This window comes from Lichenostomus cassidix, chromosome 20 (genome assembly GCF_008360975.1).
Source record: "Lichenostomus cassidix isolate B80296 chromosome 20, HeHo_3.0, whole genome shotgun sequence".
NCBI lineage: Eukaryota > Metazoa > Chordata > Aves > Passeriformes > Meliphagidae > Lichenostomus > Lichenostomus cassidix.
In genome coordinates this window covers 5,351,505-5,377,872 of record NC_139500.1, presented here as the reverse complement: position 1 = coordinate 5,377,872, position 26,368 = coordinate 5,351,505, and the positions used below count along the sequence as shown (strand labels likewise).

At 42.1% G+C, this 26,368-nt stretch overlaps 2 protein-coding genes across 8 annotated transcripts in view; one reads left to right on the top strand and one right to left on the bottom strand.

Moving 5' to 3' along the window:
* Positions 1-1,362: 1,362 nt before the first annotated feature.
* GID8 (GID complex subunit 8 homolog) lies at positions 1,363-8,914 on the bottom strand. Its single transcript, XM_085079651.1, has 5 exons — positions 8,755-8,914; positions 7,459-7,588; positions 6,113-6,309; positions 5,446-5,643; positions 1,363-5,107 (listed from the first exon to the last, which is right to left on the bottom strand). Exons 2-5 carry the CDS (start codon positions 7,574-7,576, stop codon positions 4,934-4,936), a joined length of 687 nt encoding a protein of 228 aa, XP_084935777.1. The 5' UTR covers positions 7,577-7,588; positions 8,755-8,914; the 3' UTR covers positions 1,363-4,933.
* Positions 8,915-8,977: 63 nt separating this feature from the next.
* DIDO1 (death inducer-obliterator 1) overlaps positions 8,978-26,368 on the top strand; it is a 53,359-nt gene continuing 35,968 nt past the window's right edge. The window contains exons 1-4 of one of the 7 annotated variants that reach the window (XM_085079645.1): positions 8,978-9,268; positions 10,707-10,859; positions 12,102-12,229; positions 24,834-24,910. Coding sequence is in view for 1 of the 7 variants with exons in the window: in XM_085079639.1 (XP_084935765.1) it covers positions 14,672-14,788 (117 nt within the window). In the remaining 6 variants the exon portion in view is untranslated. The other 6 variants (XM_085079640.1, XM_085079643.1, XM_085079642.1 and 3 more) reach the window with 6 other exon arrangements.

The following is a 26,368-nucleotide window of genomic DNA, read 5'->3' as shown; positions in this document are numbered from 1 at the left end:
ACTGACACTACAACACTGAATCACCATTTTAGTGAGTTAGTAAGCAATTTGGAAATCAAGCACAAGTTTTCCTTATTTTTGTACTCTTTGGTTCCTCTCCTTGTTCTGAGTGTTAACTCTTCAGTTAACAAGCTTGACTAATTTGCCTCTCAGATAAGAAGTTACTTTCACTGCCCAAACCAAATGCAGTTGAAAGAAGTGTTTGAGTGAACATCCATCACATGCACATAAATAAGTTTAAAAACACAGACATCATTCCTTTTACTACTGTATGATTTTCTGTGAGTAAACCTCTCCCCAAGCTGATTAAATGGCAAATGGAATCAGCTCAGAAGACAGGTGCTGACCTAAGAAAATAATCTCACACAAGAACACAACCTCCTCTCCTTTTTCCTGTGTTCAGCTTAATCTGTCAGAAGATTAAACCAAACAAAAGGTTATTGGGTTAATATTTGACCTGACATTTACTATCACTGTAGTTTATCCATACAATGGTGGAATTACCTGAAGATTTCATGAAGTACAGATTAAGAGCAAATCCTGAAAGGGCGTGAAAGGAGCAATAGGCTCATACATTCCATAAAGGACAATTGTTTCCTGAAAGGACAGTCTGGCTGCAGCTTGGAAGTTCCCTAACCCAGAGCAGTTTCAATGCAACTTCTCCACAGAATAAAGAAAACACACATGGGTCTCTACTGCTAAATAATCCAATTTTGCAAAATTGCTGGCAGCAATACACTGAAAAATAAGTTATCAGAGAAGATGGCAAATTGAGCCTGCTTGTAAATGAACAGCAACTTCCATGCAGGAATTCATCCAGGTGGGATAAGGTAGTAGAATATTACTGGAATCCTCATGTGACATGAAAAGCATGACAGAACATGCAGGGCTTTTTTGTCTGAGGTGCCTGAAAGCATAACATGCAGCCCACCAGTGGTTTGACCAACTTTGTGCTTCATTGAATCATATGAAGACAGGAGGGGAGCAGAAAGAAATAGCTTGTAGCCCCTCGAGGCACCCATGGAGAAGCACAAATCCTTTTGAGGGTGCTGTTCATGAGCTGTGTTGTGTCTCTGCTCAGCTGAGCACACAAAGCACCGAGCAGGGCTGGGGACACCACTGCTCACACAACAGCTACAAACCCTCCTCGTCCCTTTTTGTTAAGGACATCAGAGCAGAAACAATTCCTGACGTGACATGGCTTCTGGAGGGAAGAGAGATCTACAGTGCAGGTCAGAACCTGTAGCCTCGAGGCAGATTTAGGGCAAATAGGACTCCATATCCTGCTCTATTCTGGCTCTCAAGGATGCTCTCAGCTGTGGCTGACAGCAGCAGCCCCATTTCCCGTGAAGACACAACACACAGGGATCCAACTCCATTTAATGAGCTTTGTAACCCACTTGGACACAAGGTGGTTTGAAATAAATCGAACAACACTCAGCTAGTCAAGGATTTTTTTAAGTAATGCCTTTAAGCTTATACTCAAGCATACAAAGCATAAATTTTACAAATTAAAAACAATAAAATCACCCTGGAATAATGTAGTGGCTTTTCCTGTATTTACAAGGAGTGGAAAGGAGGCAGAATTCTTTTCAATTTTTCTTTTAATGTGGGTGGAAGAAGCTGAAAGTGTTTCAATGAGATCATCTTAAAGAGAGAGAGGTACTTCACCTGGCTTGAAGGTGTATATTTGCCTCTTCAAGTCTTGCGAGGAAATGCTTTACTCAAAATTCTGCTGTTAAGTTTCTGTGCAGCAGCCTCTGCTTTTCAAGCTATATAAAAATTAAACAGTTAAGTATTTCTCAAAGTACCACCACAACTTCATCTTCAGGGAAGCCTGTGATCCCCCCACCCTTCACAAATCCCTCCTTTGTACATCAGAAGCAGCCACAGCTCATCTTAGATTTGACAGGCAGAAACAAAACACGGGAACAGCAAATACAGTTACAGGGAGGTGATGGCTTTGGGAAAAAGGAGGGAGATTTGTAGCCTAATCAAAACACACTTGCTATGCAGCCTTTCTGCAGAGGTATGTGACAGGATATTTTACAGTCCAGCTTCTCCACATCCATAGCATCAATGAAAAAATCTTATTTGCTTTCACCAAAGGACCAGGCTGGGGGAGGACAAGTGCACCACCTCTAATGACCAGATCTGTCCACCAACACTGAGTTTGGAACAAATATTCTTACAAAAGTTATTTTCATACTGTTCTAAATTCAGTGGAACAAAATATGTATTTTTACACTAGAGCAAACTGATCAAAGTGGCATTTAATAGTATTTGTTAAAGTGGTTATCTAACAAAAATGGGTTAACAAAAGCCCATTCATTAGTAGTCACCAAATAAGACACTTCTCATGCATATGACAAAAGTTCATTTGTGTACTGAGACATATGTTTACTGTGTACAATATCTCCATAAATTATAATATGTTTCACAGCCCCTACCATTCAAGAATATTTCAAACAGATTATATATTATATTTGTATATGCAAACTATTTTATATACACTAATATAAAGATCCTTAGAAGTACCAATATCACTACCTTTATGCTTTCTCTAAAATGCATAGCTTTCGAATATCTTCTTGCAGTTACCAAAAACTTTACAGATTAAAGCTGCTTATCAATGTGGCATGTTCATAAAAACAAAGTGAAATAGTTCTAGACTAATTTTATATTAAACCCCTTAAAAAACATGTTTATTTTTTAATGGAAAAAACCAACAAGCTAGTGGAAATTCAAGTAATCTATGCTCACTCATTGCCCAAATACTCTATGGAATTAAGGTAGCGTTCTAGGAGGACAGTGAACTTCTCACACAGGGCTATAATACTGCATTTCTCATGGAGAAAAATGCTCATCATGCCACAAAACCGCACCACTTTCCACTTGACCCGGGAGAAGCTTTACAGGAGATTCAACAACACAAGTGTCAGAACAGAGAAGAAAAGCTGATCAGATCTACAAGAAGAAATTAGAGCTATTCCAGTTTTGTTTCTGCGGTTTGTTATTAAACAAAGTTACATTAACCATACAGTTTTTCACAAACTAAAAGTTATACATGGTTTTCAGACATCAACCGACTTCAAAAAGGAAAGAAAATAAAAAATTAAAAAACCCAAAACAACCAAACCCACAACTGTTAAAAGTTCGGTGTTAGAATAACCAGCCTGGGTGAAGGAAAGCCAGACTGCTGCTGTAGCTGGGGGGCTACTGATAGCTTGTTTGTTATACATAAATTAGAAGACCTCCCTAGCACAAATGCCTCAAAGTGGAGAACAGAACGATCAGTAAGAAATGGGAACAAATGATTTTGTTACATCCATCATCTCGCTTAACCTTGGCGCTCTGCATCTCTCACAGCTGCTTCACAAACAATGGCTTCCCCCCCCCAAAAAATAGCTACACAAGTCAACAGTGTTCACAGTAATGCAATCAGTAACAGGTTTTGTTAGCTCCCCTAAGCCAGGTGTATCTGCAAAGCTTTATACAGTTTAATGCGTTAAGTATTCCAGTAAAATTAAGTGAAAACTAAGTTTCATTCTACAGGGTAATATCTACCATACAAGACTAGATTATGTACAGTATGGGACTGGTGTGACAACTGCCAGTGTCTCATGATGTTAAACTGTTTCACTCATCAGCTTGCTCTGTGCTCAGCAAAACTTGATATATATGTAGACCTAAAAATCTAGAGATAGATTTGGCAAGATTATTGCTTCCTACCACTGGGTATAAACCAGTGTGCAGCGCTGCAATCACTCGACCAGAATATCCCATACCCAGAAAATTACAATTTGTTGACTTGAAAGTCTGGACTTCACATGTAAAACATTAAAACTATAATTCTAAGTGGAGTGACGACAGTCAGTAAACAAATACAGGTGAACATGAACTGCATCTCTTCAGAAAGGTATGGAAGAAGTGAGAAAATGCAAATTTCTGGGTTTAGACAGCCCTGCTTTGCTTAGCTCAAGGCATAAAAACAGCCCAAGTAGCTCTAAAACTACAATTCTTACTCAGCAAGCATGAAGGCAGATCCTGCACAAGATGATGCATCAGAGGCTTCAACAAGCATCTCTCCCCACCACTTGATTTCCTAACCCAAGTCTTTCAGCTTACAGACCTCCAGTGGCTTCCAAAGCTGTAGCAGCCACCTGGAATTGCTGCAAATTTAACATGGGGGGAAAGGCCCCTGTTAAAAAAACCTGCAATGCCTCTGGGGCCATTTTGGTCATTCGTGAATATTAAGAAAAAAACCTATTTCCATCAATACTCCTCCTGAAAAGATGGGTCACTGATCCATTATGAACGTAGCTCTCACCATATAAAGCACCAAGAAGTCAGAAACAAGGAAGAAAAAACAAAACAAAACAAAACAAAACAAAAGTCCTTAAATTATGATTTACAAGTTTGTACACTATTTCCTAAGCAAAAGGTTGACCTTACTGCAAAGTTTATAGATGAAAACTTGACCAGTTACTTTTAAGGGGAATGTATATCTGGCTATAACTTAAAGGTAGAAAATATTCACTGTTCTATATACACATTTCAAACAGGAGACAGTTAAACTGAACAGTTGCCAATATAACTCCATATTAACTCACTGGCCACTAAACTAGGCATCAGCAGCCAATTAGAAAGCTTGAGTTCTGTACTTTTAAAAATGCTATTTTTCCTGTCCTGTTTAATTGTTTTTTTTAAAAATGTATTATAGTGCATAGCCTAAGTCAGACTTCCAAAGAGATACAGCGCCTTTCAATGCAGTTTTTGCAGCATTTAAAAGGGACTTTTCTCCCTTCAAATTAGATGTTCATTGAAAAATCTGAATTGAGTGCTGTACTGTAGTAAAAATATTTCAGTCACAGACTGATATAAATGTATACTGTGCAGTACTAAGATTGTTTGATGTCCATCTGCACACGTTTTACTTGGGCTCTTCGATCGTCCCCTTGCTGAGGTCTGTCATTTTGGGGTATTTCACTTTCTTCTGGTCCAGCTCATTCTGAGCCCACAGTAGTAGCTTCAGTAATTTTGCCAACTTGGGTGTTGATTCACGATTTTCATAGTCTAAAACAGCTTGATTAACCTCACTCCATACCTGGAATAGAAAAACTGGAGTTCAGTGACAGTTTTCATATGATAAATGCTGCTAAAGTCATGCAGACTTTGGGAAGATCACACCTAGTGTGCTAATTCCTCAGAAATGGCCAGGACAAAGCTCCATAGAGTACAAGCCTGGAGAAAGGAAGGAAGAGAGCCAAGCAGTTGAATATGTTTTGAATATATTAACACAATTTTTTAAAAACTTGCTTAAGAGACACTTCTGTTCTTTTGCATATCACTATATAAGTTTTTCCTAAGCATTTCAAAAATATTTGGATTTTATTTTCATAACATACATATAAAAGACATCAGTTCCCTTTGAGAAAGGACTACCTTCTGTCGCTGCATCATGTTCAGCAAGTCTCCAAATGGTGATTCTTCGGGATTATCAAAGGCGAGCAGAGCCAGCGTGCGCTCCATTTCTGTCAGGCATTCCCTGCTCTCCTCCCCTTGTTCTGCTAATTGGGTCTGAGCAAATTCCAGAGCTGCCTCTGTCTCACGCTGCCGAATCAGTTCAATCAAGTGCTGTTGCTACACACGGAAGACACAGCAATATTAGCCCAAGAAATTAACAAATATCCACTATTTCGAGCCTGTGAGATTCAGACGCTGGTGTGTAATTTGAGACAACCACTAATCCGTAATTTGACAGTTTGAGGTCAATTCTTCTCCATGTGGGAGGCAAGGAGCAGCAACTTGGCTGCAAAATCTACTGAAAAAGGGAACCTTTGGTGCTTTTGAGTAACAGGGTTTGAATTCAGACTAACAGCAACTGCAAGTTGGTAACTCACAGGTCACTGTTGCAGTTACAAGTTTTCACATTAATAACTATGTATGATGGCTCCGGCACTGTGCCACAAAGTTTCCCATTGCTACAAAACAATGTCAAGAACACCTAAAATTGCATCCATGTTCAGTCAAAAACCTCCCAACATACTCTTAAATCTTTACTACTTTTCTCACTCTCTCAGCAAACTCAAAATCTGCCACCTGTCCTTACCTGCAAATGAAAGTAGAGATATCTGTTGGTATCCAGCAGCTCTGGATGGAGGCTGTTTATCAGTGCAATGGCTTCCTGGATCTGTCCTTTCAAGATCATCTCGCGGATTTTTATTCTCTCATCCAGAGTCTCTAAATCCACACTGGGTTCAATACCAGACTCCATCCGAAATTTCTCTGCTGCTTCTTTAAAGCCCTCTGAAATTGCAACACGTTACCCATAGGATATACTTTATGAAACACTTTAAAAGAATACCCATCACCTTAAATGAAAATATAAGAGTGTTGCTTGTGCAATTTGGGGATTTAAAGATAAATCCAAAATTGTGAAAAATTCTTCTCTGTTTAAGAAGTCATTTATCCAACAGGCATCTAAGAGTAAATGCTTAAATTATTCTGAACTCATGTACCCTCGTTCTCCAGGGATGTGACTTGTAAGCCTGTTCTATACTTATATAAATCACTGTGCTTACTGCAAAATGGGATTGTTAAAGTCATATTTCCTAAACTTGGGTGGTTTTGCTTCGCTCTCCAGCCCCCAGATCTGTTTACACAGATCCAGCAGTTTTACTGAGAAGAACTAGAAGAGAAAAATTAATTTTGCTTTCTGGTACAGTACTTTTTAAGATTACAACAGCTCTTTCAAATCCTAGGTCTTGCTTTCATAGTTGCAAAACTGATTTACACCACCCACTGAGATGCTCTTCCTTCAAGCCAGAGGCTTCACCCACACTCAGTGTAAACAGGGGTGTAGATGGATACAAACACCTCCGCCCTAGCACAGCTTCCTGGGATGGCATGCACCTAATTGCTAGGAACAATTCCCGAAGGGTTTGGGTTGTTCCAAGTATAAAGTCAGGCCATGTGCTGAAGGGGTTAATATCCTGGTCTCAAATTATTTTGACAACAGTGCCCTTTCTGAGTTTATCTTTCTGCCCAGTTAAAAACTTGCTTCTGATAGTTGTTCTGTGCAGCTTTCAGACTGTTATTTAACAACAGCAACTTATCTTGAGCTGTTCCAATGGCACAAAAAAGGACATCACAGAGAAGCAGGTCATGTTTACAGCATTGCAGAAAACACTTTGTTTTCCCTATCTTTTAGCAAAAGAGTTCAGGTTCATAAATGTAATTTGTATTCCATGAGAACTGCTCAGTCTCTGATTCTCTGTCAGTCTGCAGCTAAGAGAACATCAGAGCAGTTGGGCTTTGCTAAGAGAAACCAACAGCAATCACAAAGTCCTCACAGCCCTCAACTCCACTCCATCCAGTACCATATTCTACCCCAAACTGTCTGATAAAGTATGTGACACACATTAAGAGCCTCCAGGCATTACCATCCTTTTTTACCTGTGACAAGGTAGTTCATGATAAGGCGGTTCATGTCTGCTCTCTGGATATGTAAGTTATTAAGCTTTTCCATCCATTCGTCTTTCGTGATTTCATCAGGTTTTTCTGCATAACTCATCCTGGACTCTAACTACAAAAGAAAAGCATCTCATTTAACACAATTCAAGAAGGAATAAGTTTAATGTGTGTAAGAACTGTGTTACTGCCATCTTTAGAGCTTTCTATGAGCTCTTTTGAATTAATAATCCGAAAGAGACCCTTTTATCTTAAACCGCAGTTTTGCATTTTTCCCTGCACTCTTCCACATCTATTTGCCAAGCTCTAAAGCTGCTTTCAGAAATCTCAGAATAAAACATTAAAATGCCATCTTCGTGTACTTACTCTTAAATCCACTCCACATAAATCTTGCATAGAATTTACACAGGACATGCAGCATCACAGTGTGAAACCAGTGAATCAGAGTTTGACAGCCAGCCAGAACGACTGTGACAAACACTTATAGCAATGCCTACGTAAACAGTATTTCCTTTAAATTTTCACCAAAACTTCGGACAGCTCCATATACTGCACAGCTAGAAAACTGTCCATGGTAAATTACCCAGTGTACAACTCAAAGCCTTAAACCAGCGCAGCTGCGCTGCCCCCAGAAGTTCTCCTGTTAGCGCTACTAAAACATTATCTCCATTATTTTTCGCGACAATATTTTTGTACGGATCGGTAGGCAAAGCACTTTGCCAAAGCCGCATTTAACGATTTCTACCCCCAAGTCACGACCACAGGGACAGCGAAAGGGGAGGACAGGCGGCCACAACAACAGCAACAGGCACCGCCACCCCTGTCAGACAGCACGAGCGGCAGCGCGACTCCTCATCGCCTTCTCATTGCCAGCTACTTCCAACAGGTTCTCCCGTCTCCAACCCGCGGCCGAAGCCTCCCCGCAGCCGGCAACTCCGGCAGCTGGAGCACGGCCCGCCCGGCCCCGATCGCTCCCGGCCCCGCGTTCCGCCGCTCCCACCCGCGCCGGGGGAATGCGGCTCCCGCCGCCCCGCGCTGCTGCTGCTCTACGGGCCGGCCCGCTGCGGACCCGACTGCCCTGCCGCCCCGGCCCGGCCCGGCCCTGCGCGGGCCACGGGAGCGCTGGGCCACGGGAGCGCTGGGCCCCGGTCGCCACAGGCCCGGCGCCTCCGCAGCGGCGGCGGCGGGCGAGCGCGGGCCGTGCCGCCGGGTGCGGGTGAGGGTGAGCGCCCCGCTCCCGCCGCGCCCCGAGGCCGGCGCGGCCCCCCGCCGCCATCTTACCGCGCGCGCCCGGGGCCGCTCCGACGCACGAACGCGGGGCCTCCGCCGCTCCGCCGGGCCGCAGGCGCGCGGGTCTCGCGAGAGCGGCGCTCGCGGCCAATCAGCGCGCGGGGAGCGGGCGAGAACTCGCGGCGGCGGAGCGGGGCAGCGCTGAGGCGGCGGGGGCGGCAGCGGCAGCCATGGCGGGCAAGGGGCGCTGAGCGCTGAGGGACCGGCCCGCCTCCTCCTCCTGCCCTGCCCGGCTCACGGCACCGAGCGCCGGCCCCGCCGCCAGCAGTTGAGGCAGAGGTTGATGCGGGCCGTGCTCGGCGCGAAGGAACCGCCGAGTGAGGCGGTGGCGGCTCGCGCGCGGACGCAGCGGGTCGGTGGGAGCGGCGGTTGCGGGGAGCGGCTGTGGGAGCTGCGGCTCCTCCATCTGCCGGGGAAACGGCCTGGGCACAGCCTGCGAGATCCATTGCAGTCCCGCCAGTTTCCACGTGTGTTGGTTGATATGCTAGGCTGGGAACTGTCCTAGGTGAGGATTGATGATCTCTGTCAAAACGCAGTGGCTGCTGAGGCGTTGATGAACCCAGCCCGGGGTTTGTGAGTCACCGCAGGAAAGGCAGGGACACACTGTTGCCAAAATAGGTTCTTCCACCCGGTGAACAAGAGGCCAATCCACATGCAGAGTGGAGGTATTTGATTTATTTACGGCTCTGCTCAGATTTATTACAGTTCTGCAGATACTGGGTGGCGAATCCGCAAAGCCAGCATACCAACTATCAAAACTGCTTAATATTTATACATTGTAGCAAATGAATTAGTGTTCATTGGCTACAAGTTGATTAAACAGCGTGCTCAGTCCTCTTTTGGATGCATCAGTGGTCACGATCTGCCCCTGCCCCAATTACCTTTAACCCAGTTGGAGCTGATTTCAGCACAACTGCTGAACTGGCTTTATCAGTGTCTTCCTTATCTTGGAGTTCTGTCAGATGGCCTCGTGGCCCATTAATTCTGTGTTCTTTATGTCCACTATCATTGGTACATCTGTCTTCCTAAGTTTTGTTAGCTTCACCAAAACTTCAAAGAACATCCTGTCATCAGAAAATTTTACATGTTCCATATTTTGCAAGAAGATCTCCATTTGTATGTTTAAAGGGAGAACAGGCTTAAAATGTACACTTTTATGTGTGAAATGCTGAAAATTATACTCCTCAGGAAAATGTAATTTCACTCACACAGACTGGGACTATAGACACAGTTGTGCACCTTTCACTGTTGTTCTTGTAGCTACAAGAAAGCCCAGCCTCCAAAACTCATTTTCATTATAATTGTGCTGAAACTGAGAAAATCTATAATGTAATAAATAATTTATTAGAACCATAGAATATCCTGAGTTGGAAGAGACATATAAAGAACAGTGTCTAAGCCCTGGCCCTGCATAGGACACCCCAACAACCCCATCCTTTTCCAAACACTCCTGCTGCTTTGGCAGCCTCAGTGCTGTGACCATTCCCTGTGGAGCCTGTGCCAGTCCCTGACCACCTTCTGGCTGAAGAATCCTTCCTAATATCCACCCTGAACCTCCCCTGATGCAGCTCCAGCCATTTCCTCAGGTCATGTCTCTGGCCAGCAGAGAGTAGAGATCTGTGCCTCAGATACTATTTTATTATTTTAATTATTATTTTAGCTTAGTTCCCCAAACAAAGCTTCAAGTTTATAAACAATGCAGAATTCTGGACAAAGAGCTTCAAATATTCAGTAACCCATACTGTTAGTTGTAGCCAAAAAATGGGAAAGCTCCAGCCTGGCAAATATTCCTTTTGATTGGAGACAGCTCTTCCTGGGCTTTAATCTACAAACGAATCTCAATGAATTTGACTCTTTGGGAAACATAAACATTCAGACTATTTTTAGACCAGTTGGCTTGTGAATCTGTCTCTGACTTAGGTATCCTGTCCTTTTCTTGTCAGCTCCTCCCTAAGAGGTGGAGTTTCTTGGGAGGCTTCCATAAAGTGGGAGAGAGGAGGAAGATATCCCTCTCTGTGAGGGTTTCCTAAGGGAAACACATTCCAAGCAGAGAGAACACAACAGAGGGTAACCCATACCACAGTTGCTATTTACAGGTAAAGACTAAAGAATAGGTGTAATTGCTCTGTAGTAAGTAAAATAATGAATTGAGTTAATAAGGTAAAAAATGTGGGAGCTGCTCTTTGGCAGCAGTTTGACTCTGTGGTGCTGACACCTGGTTTTCAGAGGTTGGGATGGTTGACCTGCTGCAACAGAAGTTTGCCTTTACCCCTTCATCATCCCTGAGCTAAAGAAAAGTAAAAATGACCTAAAAGCAGCTGCAGAACTGTGGTTTTACTAGTAATGAAAAATAAATTGATGCATTTTGTTACTTTTTTTAAAAATGTTTTTAGAAGTTGGTATTTTTTTCTGACCATAAAGATACCAAAAAGAAGTTTGTAATGATTCTATGCAAAATATCATGGCCAGCTGCATTTCGTCAGGAACCACAGTGGTAGGAAAAGGAGGAATAACTTCAACTGATAGAGGGCAAGGACACCTTCCACTGGACCAGGTTACTCCAAGCCCTGTCCAATCTAGCCTGGAACACTGCCAGGGATGAAAATCTTGATCTGTTTTGGGGTTTTTTTTCCCTACTAATGCTCTGGGTGCAATGAAAATTCTGCATGTTTGGGGAATTGAGCAGTATTTTGAGTAATAAATGATACATAGTTTATACTATAGGAAGATACAAAGCTGTGCAACAATTGAGGGGAAAACGTTTCCTACATAATTCTGTCTTTTCCTAGCACTAAACACTTCCACCAAAAACCCTAATATTCTCCCAAAAGTTGGAACAAAACCTTTCTTTTATTGCTCAGGGAGAATGTTGCAGGATATTCCTGTGACTCCAAAGTTGGATTAAAATGCATGACTGCTTTGTTCTTAAGAAATTATCCCCAAACATGGCTTCAATGTGCCACAGTCCTACAAGAATCTTACAGTAATGAGAGCAATAATAACAAGGAAAGTTGGATTTTTTGGGGCAGGATGACAAAATTGAGATTAAAAGAAACATATAATAACTGTAAATGCAGTTTCTAGATTTTTTTTACATTAATTAGAATTTGCTCAATCCTAATTTCAAGAGGTGTTTTGATGACTAATATTTGGAGTTACATGGAGTGAATCCCAAACCAAACCCTGGAGAAAATGCTTCTATTGAAGGGAAGGAATTTACCTAGAATTGGACAGGGGAAAAAATTCTGCAAGTTTATACCAGCTGGTAGAGAAGGGGTTTGCTTTATTTATGGAAACATGATTAACCCTTGTTAAAGTATTTTTCTGTGTTCATCTAGTCTTTCTGGAAAATAAGTATCAGGAGCCTTGGAGAATCAAGAATCCTGAAGAGGATTGATACCTGACTTGTCTATTTTGTGATGTGCAGAGCTCTGAGGACAGAGGCCTTTTTCCACTAAAAAAAAAGGTAAAGTTGGAGCACAGCCAACAGAAATTAGTTTCTTCTGACTTAAATACATTAGTTATGTGTTAAATACAACAAAATCACCAGAGACTGAGAAGGGGAGTTGCTCATTTGCTTTCACCCATGCTCTTTTCATGTGCTAACTCTTATCTCCAGTTTTTCCTACCTGCTAGAGCTGGCTCACTCAGAACAGTCAGTGAGGGAGAACTGAGGGAAGGGATGAACATAAAATAAGTGTTATATTTATATTTAAGGGCTTTGCATCTTCAAACAGTGGTTAAGGGAAAGGTGCGTGAGAGAGCAGAAGTGACATCCCAGATCTGGGGACACCTCACAGTGGTGACGTCTTAGTGTCTGTCACGAGGTTTTATGGGTCACACGTAACAACCCTTGTGTGAGACACTACAAATGTAAGTGAGGCCAATTTTAGAAACCCAAAGTTTATAAAAACATTAATTAGGGAAGCCCAAGGGATAAGTAAGTAAAGATATGTCAGCTGCAGAGGAAAGTCAGTGCACTGACCAACCAAAAGGTTTTGGAAGTGGAAAAAAGTTTTAAGGAGAGTTTGTGCTGAGGGATTTGTAGGTATCTCAGCTTAAGCTTCTCTAGTGTTTAAGAAGGAGAGACAGGTAAGGTGCTTATCAGACTGTTTTAGAAGCTGATTGATGGTTATTAATCCCTTCTAGGATTTCCCAGCAGACTTTTCATTTCAAATCAGTTACAAATTACCAGCATGTTACGGGAGAGGAGGCCTAAAGTGAAACAAAATTCACATTATAACCAAAACACTCCGTCTGCTTTGCTGCCAGGATGATGTGAATTCACACCTGTAACCAAGGAGTAAATTTCCCACATTAAATGAAATTAGGCTCTAACAGGACAACAATTAGGAAGGCAGTGAGATGGGGAAAGAACTGAGGTGCTGGTGGTGAAGGTGACACATTTAGTCAGCAATTGTAGATCCTCTGAATGGCTTTAACCCAAAGGTGTAGAGATTTTGTGTTTGAAAGTGTGGAGTGCTCAGGTGGCACTCACTTTGGGTGTGCAAATTGCATCATCATTATGTTAAAGTGGTGTAAGCCTCTTATTAAATGTGTGTAAGAGGAATTTAATACCTGTTTTACTGCAGGATTCCTTGTGGCAGGAATCCCAGTCACTGCTGGTGTGCAGTTCCTTGGTTTGCGTGTTCCCTATCTGTTGGTGTGTAATTCCTGACTTTGAGCACTCCCTAGATACTAAATTTATCCATTAATAACATGTTATTAGTTTTTCCTAGAGCATAAATCACAGTGCAGCTTGATCTACCAAACCCTAAGTTATTTCCCCTCCATGTGATTTCATTTGTTGCAGCTCTGTAGCTGCAGAACAAAATCTGAATTCCTGCTTGCCCATAATTGTGGTGTTTTGTACTTTTGCACAGGAATCTGTTGTGGTTTTTTATCTGTTGGTGTTCCTGGGTGAAGTAAGTATTAAAACTGCCCAGTTTTACAAGTGGAGAAAGAGACTTACTATGGTATAGCAGTTTTCCAATATTATCCTGAGCTTTTGCCACCAGAAGTCTCATGATTAGACTCCTAAAAGATGTAATCAAATTACTTGACAGAATCACATAATTCTGTAGAATTATTCCTGTAATCTCAGTATCCTGTAATCTCAGAAAACACTGTACCTGTCTGCAGTCCACCTGATATCCATGTTATCAACCCATGAGGAAAAATGTTTAGGATCAGGGTAATCACAGAGCCAAACCTCCCACCTGCAGCTGTCTAAAGGCTCTTGAGGTGCCCAGCTCAGGGTCTGTATGGCTTTGGGGATGTCCTGTACCCCTTGGAATCCCTGTCACTGTGAGCTGTGGCTGTTTCTGGGTGCCAATGTCCCAAAACGTGACAGAAGAACAAAACACGTAAATGGAAGTTAACTCTCTGTGTTTGTAGCAGCTTGGATCCTGGAGTGGTTTTTGAATAGCTTAACCATTGATAAAGGATGTTTCCTGTGAAGGCTCCATGTGTTGCATGGGCAGATTCAGAGAACATTCTGCTCTCAGCACTCCGCAAGTCGGAGCCAGAGGAAATCATTACAGCAGCAATTTGCCAAACGGAGTAGAACAGAAAAAACAACCCAAGCCCCAGTGGAACGCGCACAGGTGGGGAGCACAGCTGCCGTGAGCAGGTGGCTGTGCAGCAGCAGCCTGGCTCCTCTGCCGTGTTTCTCCCGTGCCCGTCCGCCCTTACAAAACCCCACTAAAGCCGCGAGTAGAGGCGCGGGAGCGGCGGGCCGGAGGGAGCACAGAAAGCGCGCAGGGTCACAGGCTGTGAGGCGCAGCCGCCATCGCGCTGAGGGCACCGCGGGGCGGAGCGCCGCTCTCCCGCCCAGCGCCCGCCGGGTCCTCCGGGAGGCGCGCGCCGAGGGCGGCGCTCTGGCCCCGCCGCCGCCATCTCGGTGTCGATGGTGGAGGGGCGGGGCGGTCCCGCCCAGCGCTGCCGCGGAGCGAGGAGGAAATGGCGGCGCGGCGCGGCTGAGACCCTCGGCGGCCGCGGCGAGAGCCCCCCTTCCCTGCCCGCGGTGAGTGCGGGAGGCGGGCGGGGGAGCACCGGGGCGGGAGGAGAGCGGGAGCGGGGCCACCGCCGCGGCGGGGAGGTCGCGGGAAAGGCGGCTCGGCCGCCTTTGGGCTCGCTATAAAATGGAGGCGGGCGGGCGGCCGGAGCGGCTCGGGTGTAGGGGAGGGGTGGTTCCCCGGGGAGCAGCGGGGCGCGGGCACGGTCCGGTCCGGCCCGGTTCGCTCCTGAGGAGGCAGCGGCTCCGCGCGGGGCCCGGAGGAAGCTTTTGGCTCCCGGCGCGGCGGGGCCGGAGCGGAGCGGCCGCTGCCGGGCGGAGCGGGCTGAAGGCGGCGCCTCCATCTTGGGGGAAGGCGAGGCGAGCAGAGGCCGGCTGTGCTCGGAGCCGGCATGGCCAAGCTGACGGCGGGAAGCTGCTTCGTGACGGCACCACCGACTGTCCCCGCCGTGCCCGGGGGTGGCTGGGCGGGGAGCGCCCTTGGGGACCCTGAAACCCAGCCGAGCCCAGCCGGAACCATTGCGGGGCTTCGGCGGGTGGCACTGGAACCTTCCTGCCGTGGGGAGATGGTGATTTTCTCTGGGCAAAGGAGGGGATCTCCTTGTTGGTGAGTTAAACACGACGAGTTGAACTTTATCATGATCTGCTGAGTCTTTTGTAGGGAAAAAAATAAAATTAGACAGTAGGAATTGTTGGCCGGCTTTAAATATTTAATAAATTCCGTGCCAATAACTATTCTCCATCCCTGGCACTAATGTACTTAAATGGTACTAACGTGCTTAAATGCTGTCTCTTGGAGGGGATGATCGTTTGGAGCTGTTAGTTTGGCTTCCAAAAACCATTACGTGTTGGCGACCAAATTTTGTTTCATACAGTTAAATACCATTCAGTTTATCCCTCTAAGTGACAGCTTATGTTTTAGTTTTGGGTATAAAAATCTTACTATCTTAGCTTGTCATTTTTAACTTGGGAAGAATGTTCCAATCTCATAATGTGTTATAAAATGAATGTGTATTACACTCACCCTGCAGTTTTTTATCTTCAGGAATTTGAAACTGTAATGGGCTCTTTTGCTTGCATGGGCTTTCATGTTTTCCTTCCAGGAATTTTAGGGAGAAAAAAAAAAGTTGATTTCCTTTATTTAACTCAAAAGAATGTATATAGCGTTCCTAAATCCCCCATTTTATTTTTTTCCCCCCTGGATAATAGAGTTGAGGGGTTTTTCTTCAGAAATAGCTCTTTTGAATACATAGTAATCACAATCTTGTTTAAGTAAATTCTTTGGCAGTTGATATTCAACTATATTTTGCCCTTTTTATGAGAACTTTTTTACTGTTTGCTTTTTTTTTTTGTCTGTTTTCCTTGGCATTCTCTTGAGTGGTAATTTAAATTAGTTTAGCTTTAACAATCTTGGTGCTACTTCTACAAACAAAATTTACCAGCTGTTTAACCTGTTTAATTGCTGGTCAATGAAAAATGATGTGTAGTCACTGTCCAAGGGTAGCAGATACTGTGTTAGTTGTAGTAGGTATTCTGGGTTGTGCTCCACTTTTATGTGTGCCAGCTGCTTGTTATCGTTCCATGACATTTAGAACTTTCTATAGGAATAAATATAGAAGTCAGCTCAAAATAGCTGTTCAGTTAGGCCTTAAATTTTTTCCTCTGACAGTTCCAGAAACATATGACACATAGGAATGTTTTAATGCACTTACATGGAAGAATAAAGGCTCATGTTGGCCTTCAGCCTCCATTGAGACTGCTGGACTCGAGTGATTTGAAAATCAAATAATTGGTGCTTCCAAGACCAGCATTTAAATAATTCTTTTAAAAAGTTTTTATCTTGTTTTTTTATTTTAAGGGAATTTTCTGTTGGTATGCAAATGAACGTTTTGCTCTGTTGCAAATATGTGTACATTGTAAAAATACCTACAGATTTAAAAAGTGAAATATAAAATAATAGTATTAACTAATAACTATAATTCACTGAGTGCTTCAGAGGGTGTTTTCATGTAACTAAAAGCTATATTTTGAATTAAAATAGCAAACAACACCAAAAGCCTGAAGCTCCCCAAAGCAATGCAAATAGAATCGAATCTAGGTTAGTAGATAAAATTGAATAAATATTTTTTCAGTGTCTAGTGGACTCCCCAAAGCCAGTGTTTGTTCTGCTCAATCCAGCTTCACTACTAAGATTTTCTGGCAGTTGATCACATTATTTGTTCCTGGTTCAAGATAATAATTGTCTTTATAGTCGTAACTTAACGACTGTGGGATTTTAATTCTGTACAGCCTGAAACTTTAAGCTGTAGGTATTAGTGGGAAGAGGAAGAGCAAGGATTAAAGGGGTTGGGCTGAGAGTTATAAAATGTAACCGGTAGAAGTAGGAGGAGAAAGGCCTGGGCTGGCAGGAGTGACATCAGGTGGTTTAGTTGGGAGAAGTGGTGGTGTCTCTGCACCACTTTTATTCTCTGGTGCACTTTCTGCCTCGTGTCTCTTGTGCCACAAGTAGAAGGGCAGTGCTAAGAGATTTAAGGAGAGGATTTAATACAAGTAAGATCTCCCCAGTTTATGCAAGACCTGGATCCTGTTTGTGTGTGCAGTCAGGCCTCACTTCTCAGCTCTCCGTTAATGCTTGGAGAATTCACTGCTGGGAAATTATCTAACTCAGCTTCTGAAATCAGTGGATATTTCACAGGTGTTACTGGTGGTGGTCTCAAGAGCACTGATAAGCTTAGAGTTTAAAAAACTTTTAATTTCCAGTTGGGCAGCTCAGACACACAGATTAAATGTGCATTGTCTGTGTTCTCCCAGTAAACTAAGCAAAACTGGAAACTCAACTGTGTTTACTGCATCCTTAATAACATAATCAGTGTGCTGTAATTACTGTGTTTCACCAAATTTGGAATAAGTTCATTTCTGTTTACTTCATTTAATGAAGCTGTTTTGATGAAATAAGAATAAAAATGATAGCTAGTTTCAGAGGTTGTATTTTAGCTCACTTTTTACAAATGAAAAAAGGGAAGAAATGGTAAAACCACACGTGTTTTGTTTTCTTCAATGGCTGTACTGGTAGGGTCAGAAATGATAGGTTATTTAAAAATAAACAAGGTGTGGGATTGTGAAAAGTTAAACTTTAAGATTCTCTGATTTAGCTGTTGAATTTACAGCTGAATGTTCCTAACAGCCCTGATAAAGAACTAATTTCCCTGGTATCCCAATGCAGGAATGCCAGAGGCTGTGAATTCTTCCCAAAGCCAGTGTTTCCTGGGCAGTTGCTGAAGAGATCAATTTCAGTAGCAGAAATTGAACATTAGGCAAATAAATAGTATGTTTTTGTATAATATTTTCATTCAAGATGATGGAAATGGAGTGATAAAGATCCTGTGTATTGAGTAATGCCCAGGCAGTGTTTGTAATTAATACTTCTGTTGACTAAACTTTCAACCATGACTTGTAAAATTAGCTTGTGCTACTTTAGGAGTTTTCTTGTACGGAATGATTGTGCTTGGGCTTTTAATCTGAGCATTTGACAACCTAAAGTTGTGTTAATTCTTTCTTAAACTGTAAAAGGGAAAAAGAAAACAGCAGAGCTCTCTACACTGCTTTGATTCTGCTCATAGCTTTCCTTAATGGGCAAAATATGTTTGTTACCTGATTTTTGCTCGTGCTGTTCAGACCCTGAGAGCAGAAGTAAACCTGACCCAAAAATTCAATTTTTTGGGGAGTAAATTTTCATTGTTGGGGCAAATATGGGATTATATTACTCAGAGTGTGAGTAAAGGCTTCAGAAGGTACTGTAGGAGTAGTAAAATGCCAAATGTCAGTCTGTTACTAAATCAGTATCTGCCTAGGCTTTTAACCACCCATGGAGCTCTGACTAGAAAATAAGAACGACATGTATGTCTTTTCTTCCCTCTTAAAATTAATGTTTTCATAAATGCAGAAAACACTGTAGCCAGTATGAATTTTGTTTCCCAAACACAGTTATGTGTTTACAGCTTGGAGGATGTGCATATTGTGTCTTGTGTTATCAGTGAAGTTGTCACAGTTCTGCCCCCAGCTGCTGACACAGAGCTGTGCTGTAAAGCATCTCCTGCCTACACACCTACCTTAGAATCTCTTTGCCAATGTAACTTCTTCTTCCAAGGAATTTAAATGAACTTTCAAAGTCTTTTTGCCCCCTGAGATGAACTGCTTCCCTGCTTGGAGGGGCTGTGGTAGAGCTGAGGTTCCATGTGCAGCTGCACTGAGAGCCCACTGCACAGGATGGTGCTCACCTGCCCCACCCTGCAAACAGTGCAGACAGGTAAAAGTACAGTTTTGCAGGTCTGATTACACCAATGTGAGACACTTGTGCCAGCACAGTTCTGTTGATTAGGAATTGTAGCCCTTAACACTCCTGACTTGTGCGATTGTGACAGGGAACATCTGTAGTACAGATAGGATCTGTTATTAAGTTCAGTCTTTGTGTTTGCCAGTTATCTGATGGGCCTGCTGCTAAAGTGCCTTGAGTATTTCTATGAGAAATTGCTGTTTAGCTGAATTTTACTGTGAGAATTTGTCTGGCTAAAAGAAGCTCTTTTTTGCTACTTACCCAAAATAAAATACTATCGTTATGCCTGGTGCTGTTCTCATTCTGCTGCATGACCTACTCAGTGGTCTATCCCTTCTTCCTTTGACTTTATCTGACTGCTCAGGTCCTGCGTGCTGCAATCTGAATAAGAGGGTTTTAACCTGAAAGACATCAAAATAAACTTCAGTGTGTTGTGTGTGTTTTGTTTTGCATGAGCCAGGGAGCTCTGTGTTTGTACTTGGTGCAGTTCTGTTGTGCTGTGGAGTCACTCGTTGTCTTTGCTCTCTGACTGCTGCTGGGCCTGGGCTGTGTGTGCTGCTAATCTGATAAGCTGCTGCTGTGCACACACATTAAATTCATCACTTCCAGGAGGTCCCTTATTCCCTGCAAACACGCAGGATTGCTGTCCTGTGCGTGCACAGGTTTCCGTGCTGTGAGGCACTGGCCCTCCTGTGAGGCTTATGTAAGGTAAGTGAGCAGCCTGACAGGAACCATGGAAAGAAAACCTGATGGTGGTGTGTTAGTTTCAGACACAGCAGAGAAGGTTTATAATAATGTGTGACTAATGACATTTTAATTTGGAAAGGGTAATTTCTTTATTATTGCAAATGCAGAGACCAAGTGAATCTATCTTGTTAAGGGAAGCTGTTTCTTCTTGGAATTAATCCATTTCTTTATAGGTTACAAAATAAGCTGTAATGTTGGTTTGCTATAAAGTTTATTGTTAAAATCTTCACTACTTTCCACTTTTAAAAGGTATTGATCTTGTGAAATTTATAAAAGTATTGAGTCTTATTTTTCATGAGAGAAAAATATAGAAGGAAATTGAAAGCTTATTTCTGCATATTTGAAAATTAAAAAAAATAGTTAATGTTTATTTACATTTAAAATCTTATTAGCTGATTGGTGTCAGTGTTGTGTATTGGTATGTGGTGTCATGTGAATGTGCACTTACTGGGCTCTCCTGTACCAAGACAGGATGAGTGTTTTGCACCATACCATGAACATTTGAAGTAATTTTTCAGCATCAAAAGCAAAACAAGTTGCACCCAAAGGCAAAAAGTCTGCCGACCACAAAGCTACACTGAAATGTCCTGAATGTCCAGGATGCAGAGAGGTGGTAGTGATGGGCATAACTGAATTATTTGTGGCACCACATCATGGCACCTCAGGGTCCCACAGTACCTTCAAGGATTTTTTGAAAAAATGTCAGTGAGGTTGAGGAAGGGGATTTCAATAGATACATAGAAGCCTCTGGATTGGTTTTATTTCCTCACTTGCTCCTTCTGGTGATCTTGCTGCATTGGTGTGCCCAGATATCCCTGGGGAGCTTTGCCCTCCTGTGATGTGGGTGCCATAAACACCCTTTTTTTTCCACCTTCAAAGGCTGCAGATTCCTCCTCCTCTGGTTCAATCATTTCCATCTTGGGACAGCCTGATCTCCCAAACCAGTCAGTTCTTTTCTATTACTTTTGGCAGGAACTTGATGGGGTACTCCCCAACACTGAAAAATGTGGCTTTGAGAGGACTAGAACCTATCTCTGTAACAGGAGATGGTGGGGTGAGGTGTGTGTGACTAGGCTGTAGTTGACTGCTGTGCCATCCATGACAAATTAATACCCTGCTGTGCTGTGTACATCAGAGATTGAAATACTGTCCTGATAGTAAAAGCTAGATCTTGGTGGTACTTTGTCTTAATTTGGCTATATAGAACTCTTCATGTTGGCCTAGAATAATTACTGCTTCCTGCAGTGTTAAGAAGTGTGCACATTTCTTAAATTAGGCTGGGTTGCTCCAGAGGAACGTGGCTGTGTTACTGCTCAATCTACATCTTGCAAGTTTAAAAGCTTGTTAAATTTAAATGGGAATAATACATTGACTCTAGAATAGGAAGGAATGAACTGCCACCTTTAAGTTGTAAGTGTTATGGGTAGAAGAGGTGGTGGCTTTGTTTGTCATCTTGGAATTAATTTAGTGTGTGTAATGATAGCCAGCAAAGCACTTACAGATAAGTTCTACTGATTTTGCAGTGTTATTTCTCTTGGGTTTTATTCTTTTAGGTCTAACTATAAGCATTAAAATACTGGGATTTTATGCAAATTTGATTTTTTAACATGATATTTCAAATGTGAACTTCTGTCATAAAATTTTTGTATTTACCAGGAATGTCTGGACTTTTAACTTTGAGCTGCTTCTTGGCTGTGAGTGAAGTAGTGAGATGGTAAATTATTTGGAGTGCTGGGGAGGAGTTAGGACCACAACAAATTTCTTGTCTCCAGATTTAAGCTTTCGGACTGTGACCTCTCATTCTTCAACTCTCATTGCCTCACTTTGTCACAAGGTCCATTTCACAACTGGAAGATATTTTCCTTCCTTCATAAGATACTTAAATTATCAAGCAGTGGATGTATTTTTTATGGAAATGAAAGACCATGTATTGGCTGTACTGGGGGATCTGGTTTTCTATTGCTTTCCATGCCAGTAGAGTATCTGTTCTTGCATCTTTCATGTCTGAGCAGATGGAGGGAACATCTCCAGAGCCAGGGTAGAACCTGCACCTGCTGTTCTGGGGGGTCACTGGATTGCACTTTTGTCCCTGGTCTCCCTGGAACTGCTTGTTCCTGCACAAAGTAGGCGATGCCCTACTGGCATCCTTTGGGCTGCTTTTGTAGTGCTTGTTGATGGAAAGGATTCATTTCGCTGCTGCTTAGCAGAAAGCACAGGTTTTCCAGCTGTCATCTTTGCCAAAAAGGGATGTGAAGTAATTTTCAACGGGATCAGTCTCCTGAGTAGGAATGCATCAACTAAGCCATGCCAACATTTTTTTTATTTGCATCAGAATTTTTATTCTTATATGAGTTCTCAGACTATTTTGATTTTCCTCATGTGATACTGTAGTATTTACTGAGTAGGAATTTTTTAACACTTAAAGCAGGTTATCATAGATTAAGCCCAGTGACTCTTTTACAGGAAATAAAATGAGAAAATAACATAAATTGTGACTGAAATCACTGTTGCATCATTCTGGAAAGGATGTTTTCTGCCCTGTTTGTAACGTCCTGCAGTTTCTTTGATGTTTAAGAAAGTCATCCAGGATATCTTTGTTCTACCAAGTACCTTCACATCAAGCTAATTCTGAAGAAACTCGTAGAAAAAATTAACTAAAAGCTAGGTACAAGTCATTCTGATTGAATCTAGTAACTTATAAACTGGGACAGACTTGGTTTGTATCAGGACGTGGACATGGAATTGGCCACTGATGAATGATACCTGCTTTGCAAACCCAGACAGTGTAAAATTCATGCTTCGAATTTCTTTGTAGATGCAAAGAGTCTGTCTTCTCACCAACCCTCATGTTCAGAACCTTATGCTGGTCGTTGTGGTTGTTGACATTTTTGTCCTGTCCTTGGGGCATGGCCGTTGCATTTCCATAATGCATCTAAAACAATAACTGGAGTTTCAGTATGAAGACTTCAAAAATCTAAAAGATGTAATGTTGTCTATCACAGGTCTTACATAGGAGTGAATCTTCCTTGCATGGGTGTTTGTGTAGGGGTATGTGTGTGATCTTTCAAAATCCCAGACATTTCTGTAAAGTTCTCACTGTGAGTAGGAGATAAGAGAATGAATAGGTGTCAGATGTTAATCACCAGGACTAAAGGATTCGTGCCAAGGGGCTGTGCTATAATCCCTAATGAGGTACCAGCATTGGTGCAGATCACAGCAAACTGGCTGAGTGTTGAAGAGTGCTGACATCCAAGATCAGGGAATAAGATGCAGCATATTTTGCTATCTAGATGTGAGAATGAGGGAATAAAGATCCTTGGTCTTTCATAGATATCCTTCAAACACTGAATAAAATCCCCAGTAAACTGAATCAGAAGAATTTATCCTGAAGACTAACAGACTTTTTTGTCCTCGGATAAAAAATGAAATTACTTGTTTTGGATGGTTTTAGTTCATGTTAAAGGTTTTGTTACTAGGCTGCCTTTGAGGATCATTTTTAGAGTGAAGTCTTCCCAGTTACCTGAAGCAGGGAATTCTTAATGCAGTTAAAACAATCAGTTCCAGAAAAGACAAAACCTTTATGCAGTCAGAGGAGCCATTGAGTTTTCATGTCCTCTTCAGGAAAATGAGAAAAAATAAGAGTGGAAATCCTGATCTGAATGAATATTTGTTACAACTTATTGAATCAGCTTTTATCTAGAAATACAAACACAAAAAGATGGGCAGATGTCGGTGTTGTTTAAAAACTTTGCTCTGTCGCATCAGATAAGGATGTTATGTTATGCAATTTACATAAAGTCAGCAACAGCAGATTTCACAGGTGTCTTCACAGCCCATCCTGCCATGAATATCTCAGCTTTGTGTTAGTGGCAGAGATAATCTCTCCTTTTTCACCTGAGTGCTGAGTCACAATGGAAGGCAGTAGATAAGAGTGCTTTGGGTGAGGCTTTGTCTGAATGTGAAAGGGAGATTACAAGTGGGTTTTTTGTTTGTTAGTGGAGTATTGGAGATAAGAGTTTTAACGTGTGTTATGAGGTGTTGCAGTAGCAGGATTTGGAATTGGGAACTCTCTTTTTTGTCTCTGACTAAATTGGCTGCTGAGTCTGCTCTGGAGTTTCTTCAGTCTGTATTTACAGAAAATGTCCAGGGTTTGCAGTAGTTGGAGAATCCTCAGGGATACTGAGTGTGAGTGCTGGGCTCTGCTCTTGCTACATGGCAGCCCTGTGATTTCGGGTTTGTTACTGCTTGAGAATACTTGACCAAATTGATATTAAAAGCTTGTGACAGGGTGCAATACCTTGTGCTTCTGTTGCTTCTGGAATTTAAGTCCAGAATGAAATCAAGTGCCTAACTTGTTTTGGAAAAATTGAAACATTTTACCTGAAAACTAATGGGGAAGGAAAAAACGAAATAAATATTTCATTGACTGGACCTTCTTTCTTGAGATACTGTGCATCAGCTTTATGCTCCACTTTCAGTTAAGTGACTGTTCTGTTTCACTGCAATGCTCATGCTACTGCATCAACTCTTGATTTATATTTTTAAATTCATGCATAGTTGGTCTAAAAACCTTAGACATTTTCCCACTGGAGACTGCTTCTCACAGAAGCTGTGAACCTCAGCAGGAACCAGAAGGCCTTTTGAATATGTCTGTTAATGTTAGTTTGCTTTTCAATCCCATCATTTATAGAGATTCTTGCCTCAGTTTTTTCAGAGGTACAAAAGACCCTTTCAAATATTCTACAGAACATAAGATGCAGTTATCTATTGCAAATATGGAAAGACAGGATGATGCTGATGGGAATTGTCTACTAGGAGAAATACAATAATCTTCAGTTTCCAGCTGGAACTTCCAATTTCAGAAGTGTGATTAATATATTGTGTTAGGAGAAATAAGTGAAGTTATCGTGGATGTTCAGCTCAAACAAGATTGCCAGTTTGCTGTTTCAGTTGACATTTCTGTCATTATCTCAGCTGCAGTTGAACAGTGAACTTGAGAACAAACAGAACAAAATGAACAAAAAGTCCTACTGAATCTGGAAGAGAGAGAGGTATTTGAAGATTCCAAACTTGCCATATGTTGTTGTAAATATTTGTGCAGGCAGTTAGTAGAACAATTGCTTAGAAGTGCAAAGTATAATTGTGAGCTAAGGCTTCATTCTTTTGTGTTTTGATAATACTTGATTTTTCAGCTTCTTTTAGTCACTTAAGTTTAACCTGCATTAAGATGCAGTTCTGCAAGAGCAGGTTCATGTAAAGTAAGTTTGAAACTTCCTCTATTCTCATGAAAAACAGAGGTGTTAATGCTGTTGTCTGTTAAACCAGAGCTGGAGCCTGTTTTCTGCAGCTGAGCCACTGGGTGGGCAGTGACTGACAATGTAAAATGCACTTTATGTTCAACCAGCTGTGTCTCCTAAGAGATGGTGCTGATTCTGGGTTTGGAATGATGTAGTGATCCTTGGTGACTCAAACATAATTTAAAGAGCATGTTGCACACAGGGCCTTGAATGCCCAGGTGCAGCACTGTGAAAACAACCCTTCAGACAGTTCCTTCTTCAGGATAAATTACCCAAACAGGAGGCACTTTTTGTGTGTGCTAGAGACTTAGTTTGCTTCATAGTTTAATGCAGTTAAACAAGAAGTGATTAGCTGACTTGCCTCTTCCTTCAAGCATATAACTTAAAAATTGTGTGATGTGTGATCAGTTGGAGATTCTGAACAGGGAGATTGAGAGGCTCTTACAGAGCTAGACCATGGAAGAAGGCACTTTAAACTCAGTGACAGAATCCCTGCATGTAATTCCTGATTCAGACAGTGGAGAAAAATACCTGTTAGATCAGGTATTCAGTTCCATGAGATACAGCATCAGGGTCTTTATAGTAAGTGTGTTCTGTTCTTTCTTGTTGTTTAATTTTTCCTCCTGTTTTTGGAGTGGTAGTGATTGCCTGAGGCAGAGAATGTACATAATCCACTGTAGAGAAGGTACATTCCTATTGTTTTTACTAATTCTGCTTTGCCACAGTCATGCAAATCTTGGGATTTATAGTTAATGAAATGAGGTGATCCACTGATGAAAATCACATTTGGGGAGGGGTTTGTCTTTTCTCCTTTCCTTATTTTTTGGGACAGTGACATTGGAGAACACCTAGAGATGATCATTGCTTAGGGAGTAGAAAGTGTTTTTTAAAAAGCACAGATAAATGCTTCAGGAGTTGGGGGCTTGAGGGATTTTGAAAAAATAAAGAAAGGTATTGTTTAAACATCAAAGTCAGACTATGTATTGGCGTCTGTGAAGGATTATCTAACCTATTTTAAAACTTGTATATCTCCTCACCTGAAGTATTAATAAACCACTTTAATTCCTTTCAACGAATGATTATTGCTTTAGTTATGTCCTACACCTGCAGTGACAGTTCCCCTGCATCTTTAATTGCAGAGTGCTGACACACGGGGTCTGTGTTCAGTTTCGTTCTTTTGTCTTCACTAGTTAATTCTATAGTCCAGTTCAT

Bases quoted from the DNA above. Each gene is read 5' to 3' on its own strand.
- GID8 (XM_085079651.1), bottom strand. From the start codon at position 7,576: ATGAGTTATGCAGAAAAACCTGATGAAATCACGAAAGACGAATGGATG. The intron at 5,644-6,112 runs GTAAGGACAGGT...TTCCGTGTGTAG, and splicing joins ATCTCTACTTTCATTTGCAG to CAACAGCACTTGATTGAACT. The intron at 5,108-5,445 runs GTAGTCCTTTCT...TTTCTATTCCAG, and splicing joins ACATGATGCAGCGACAGAAG to GTATGGAGTGAGGTTAATCA.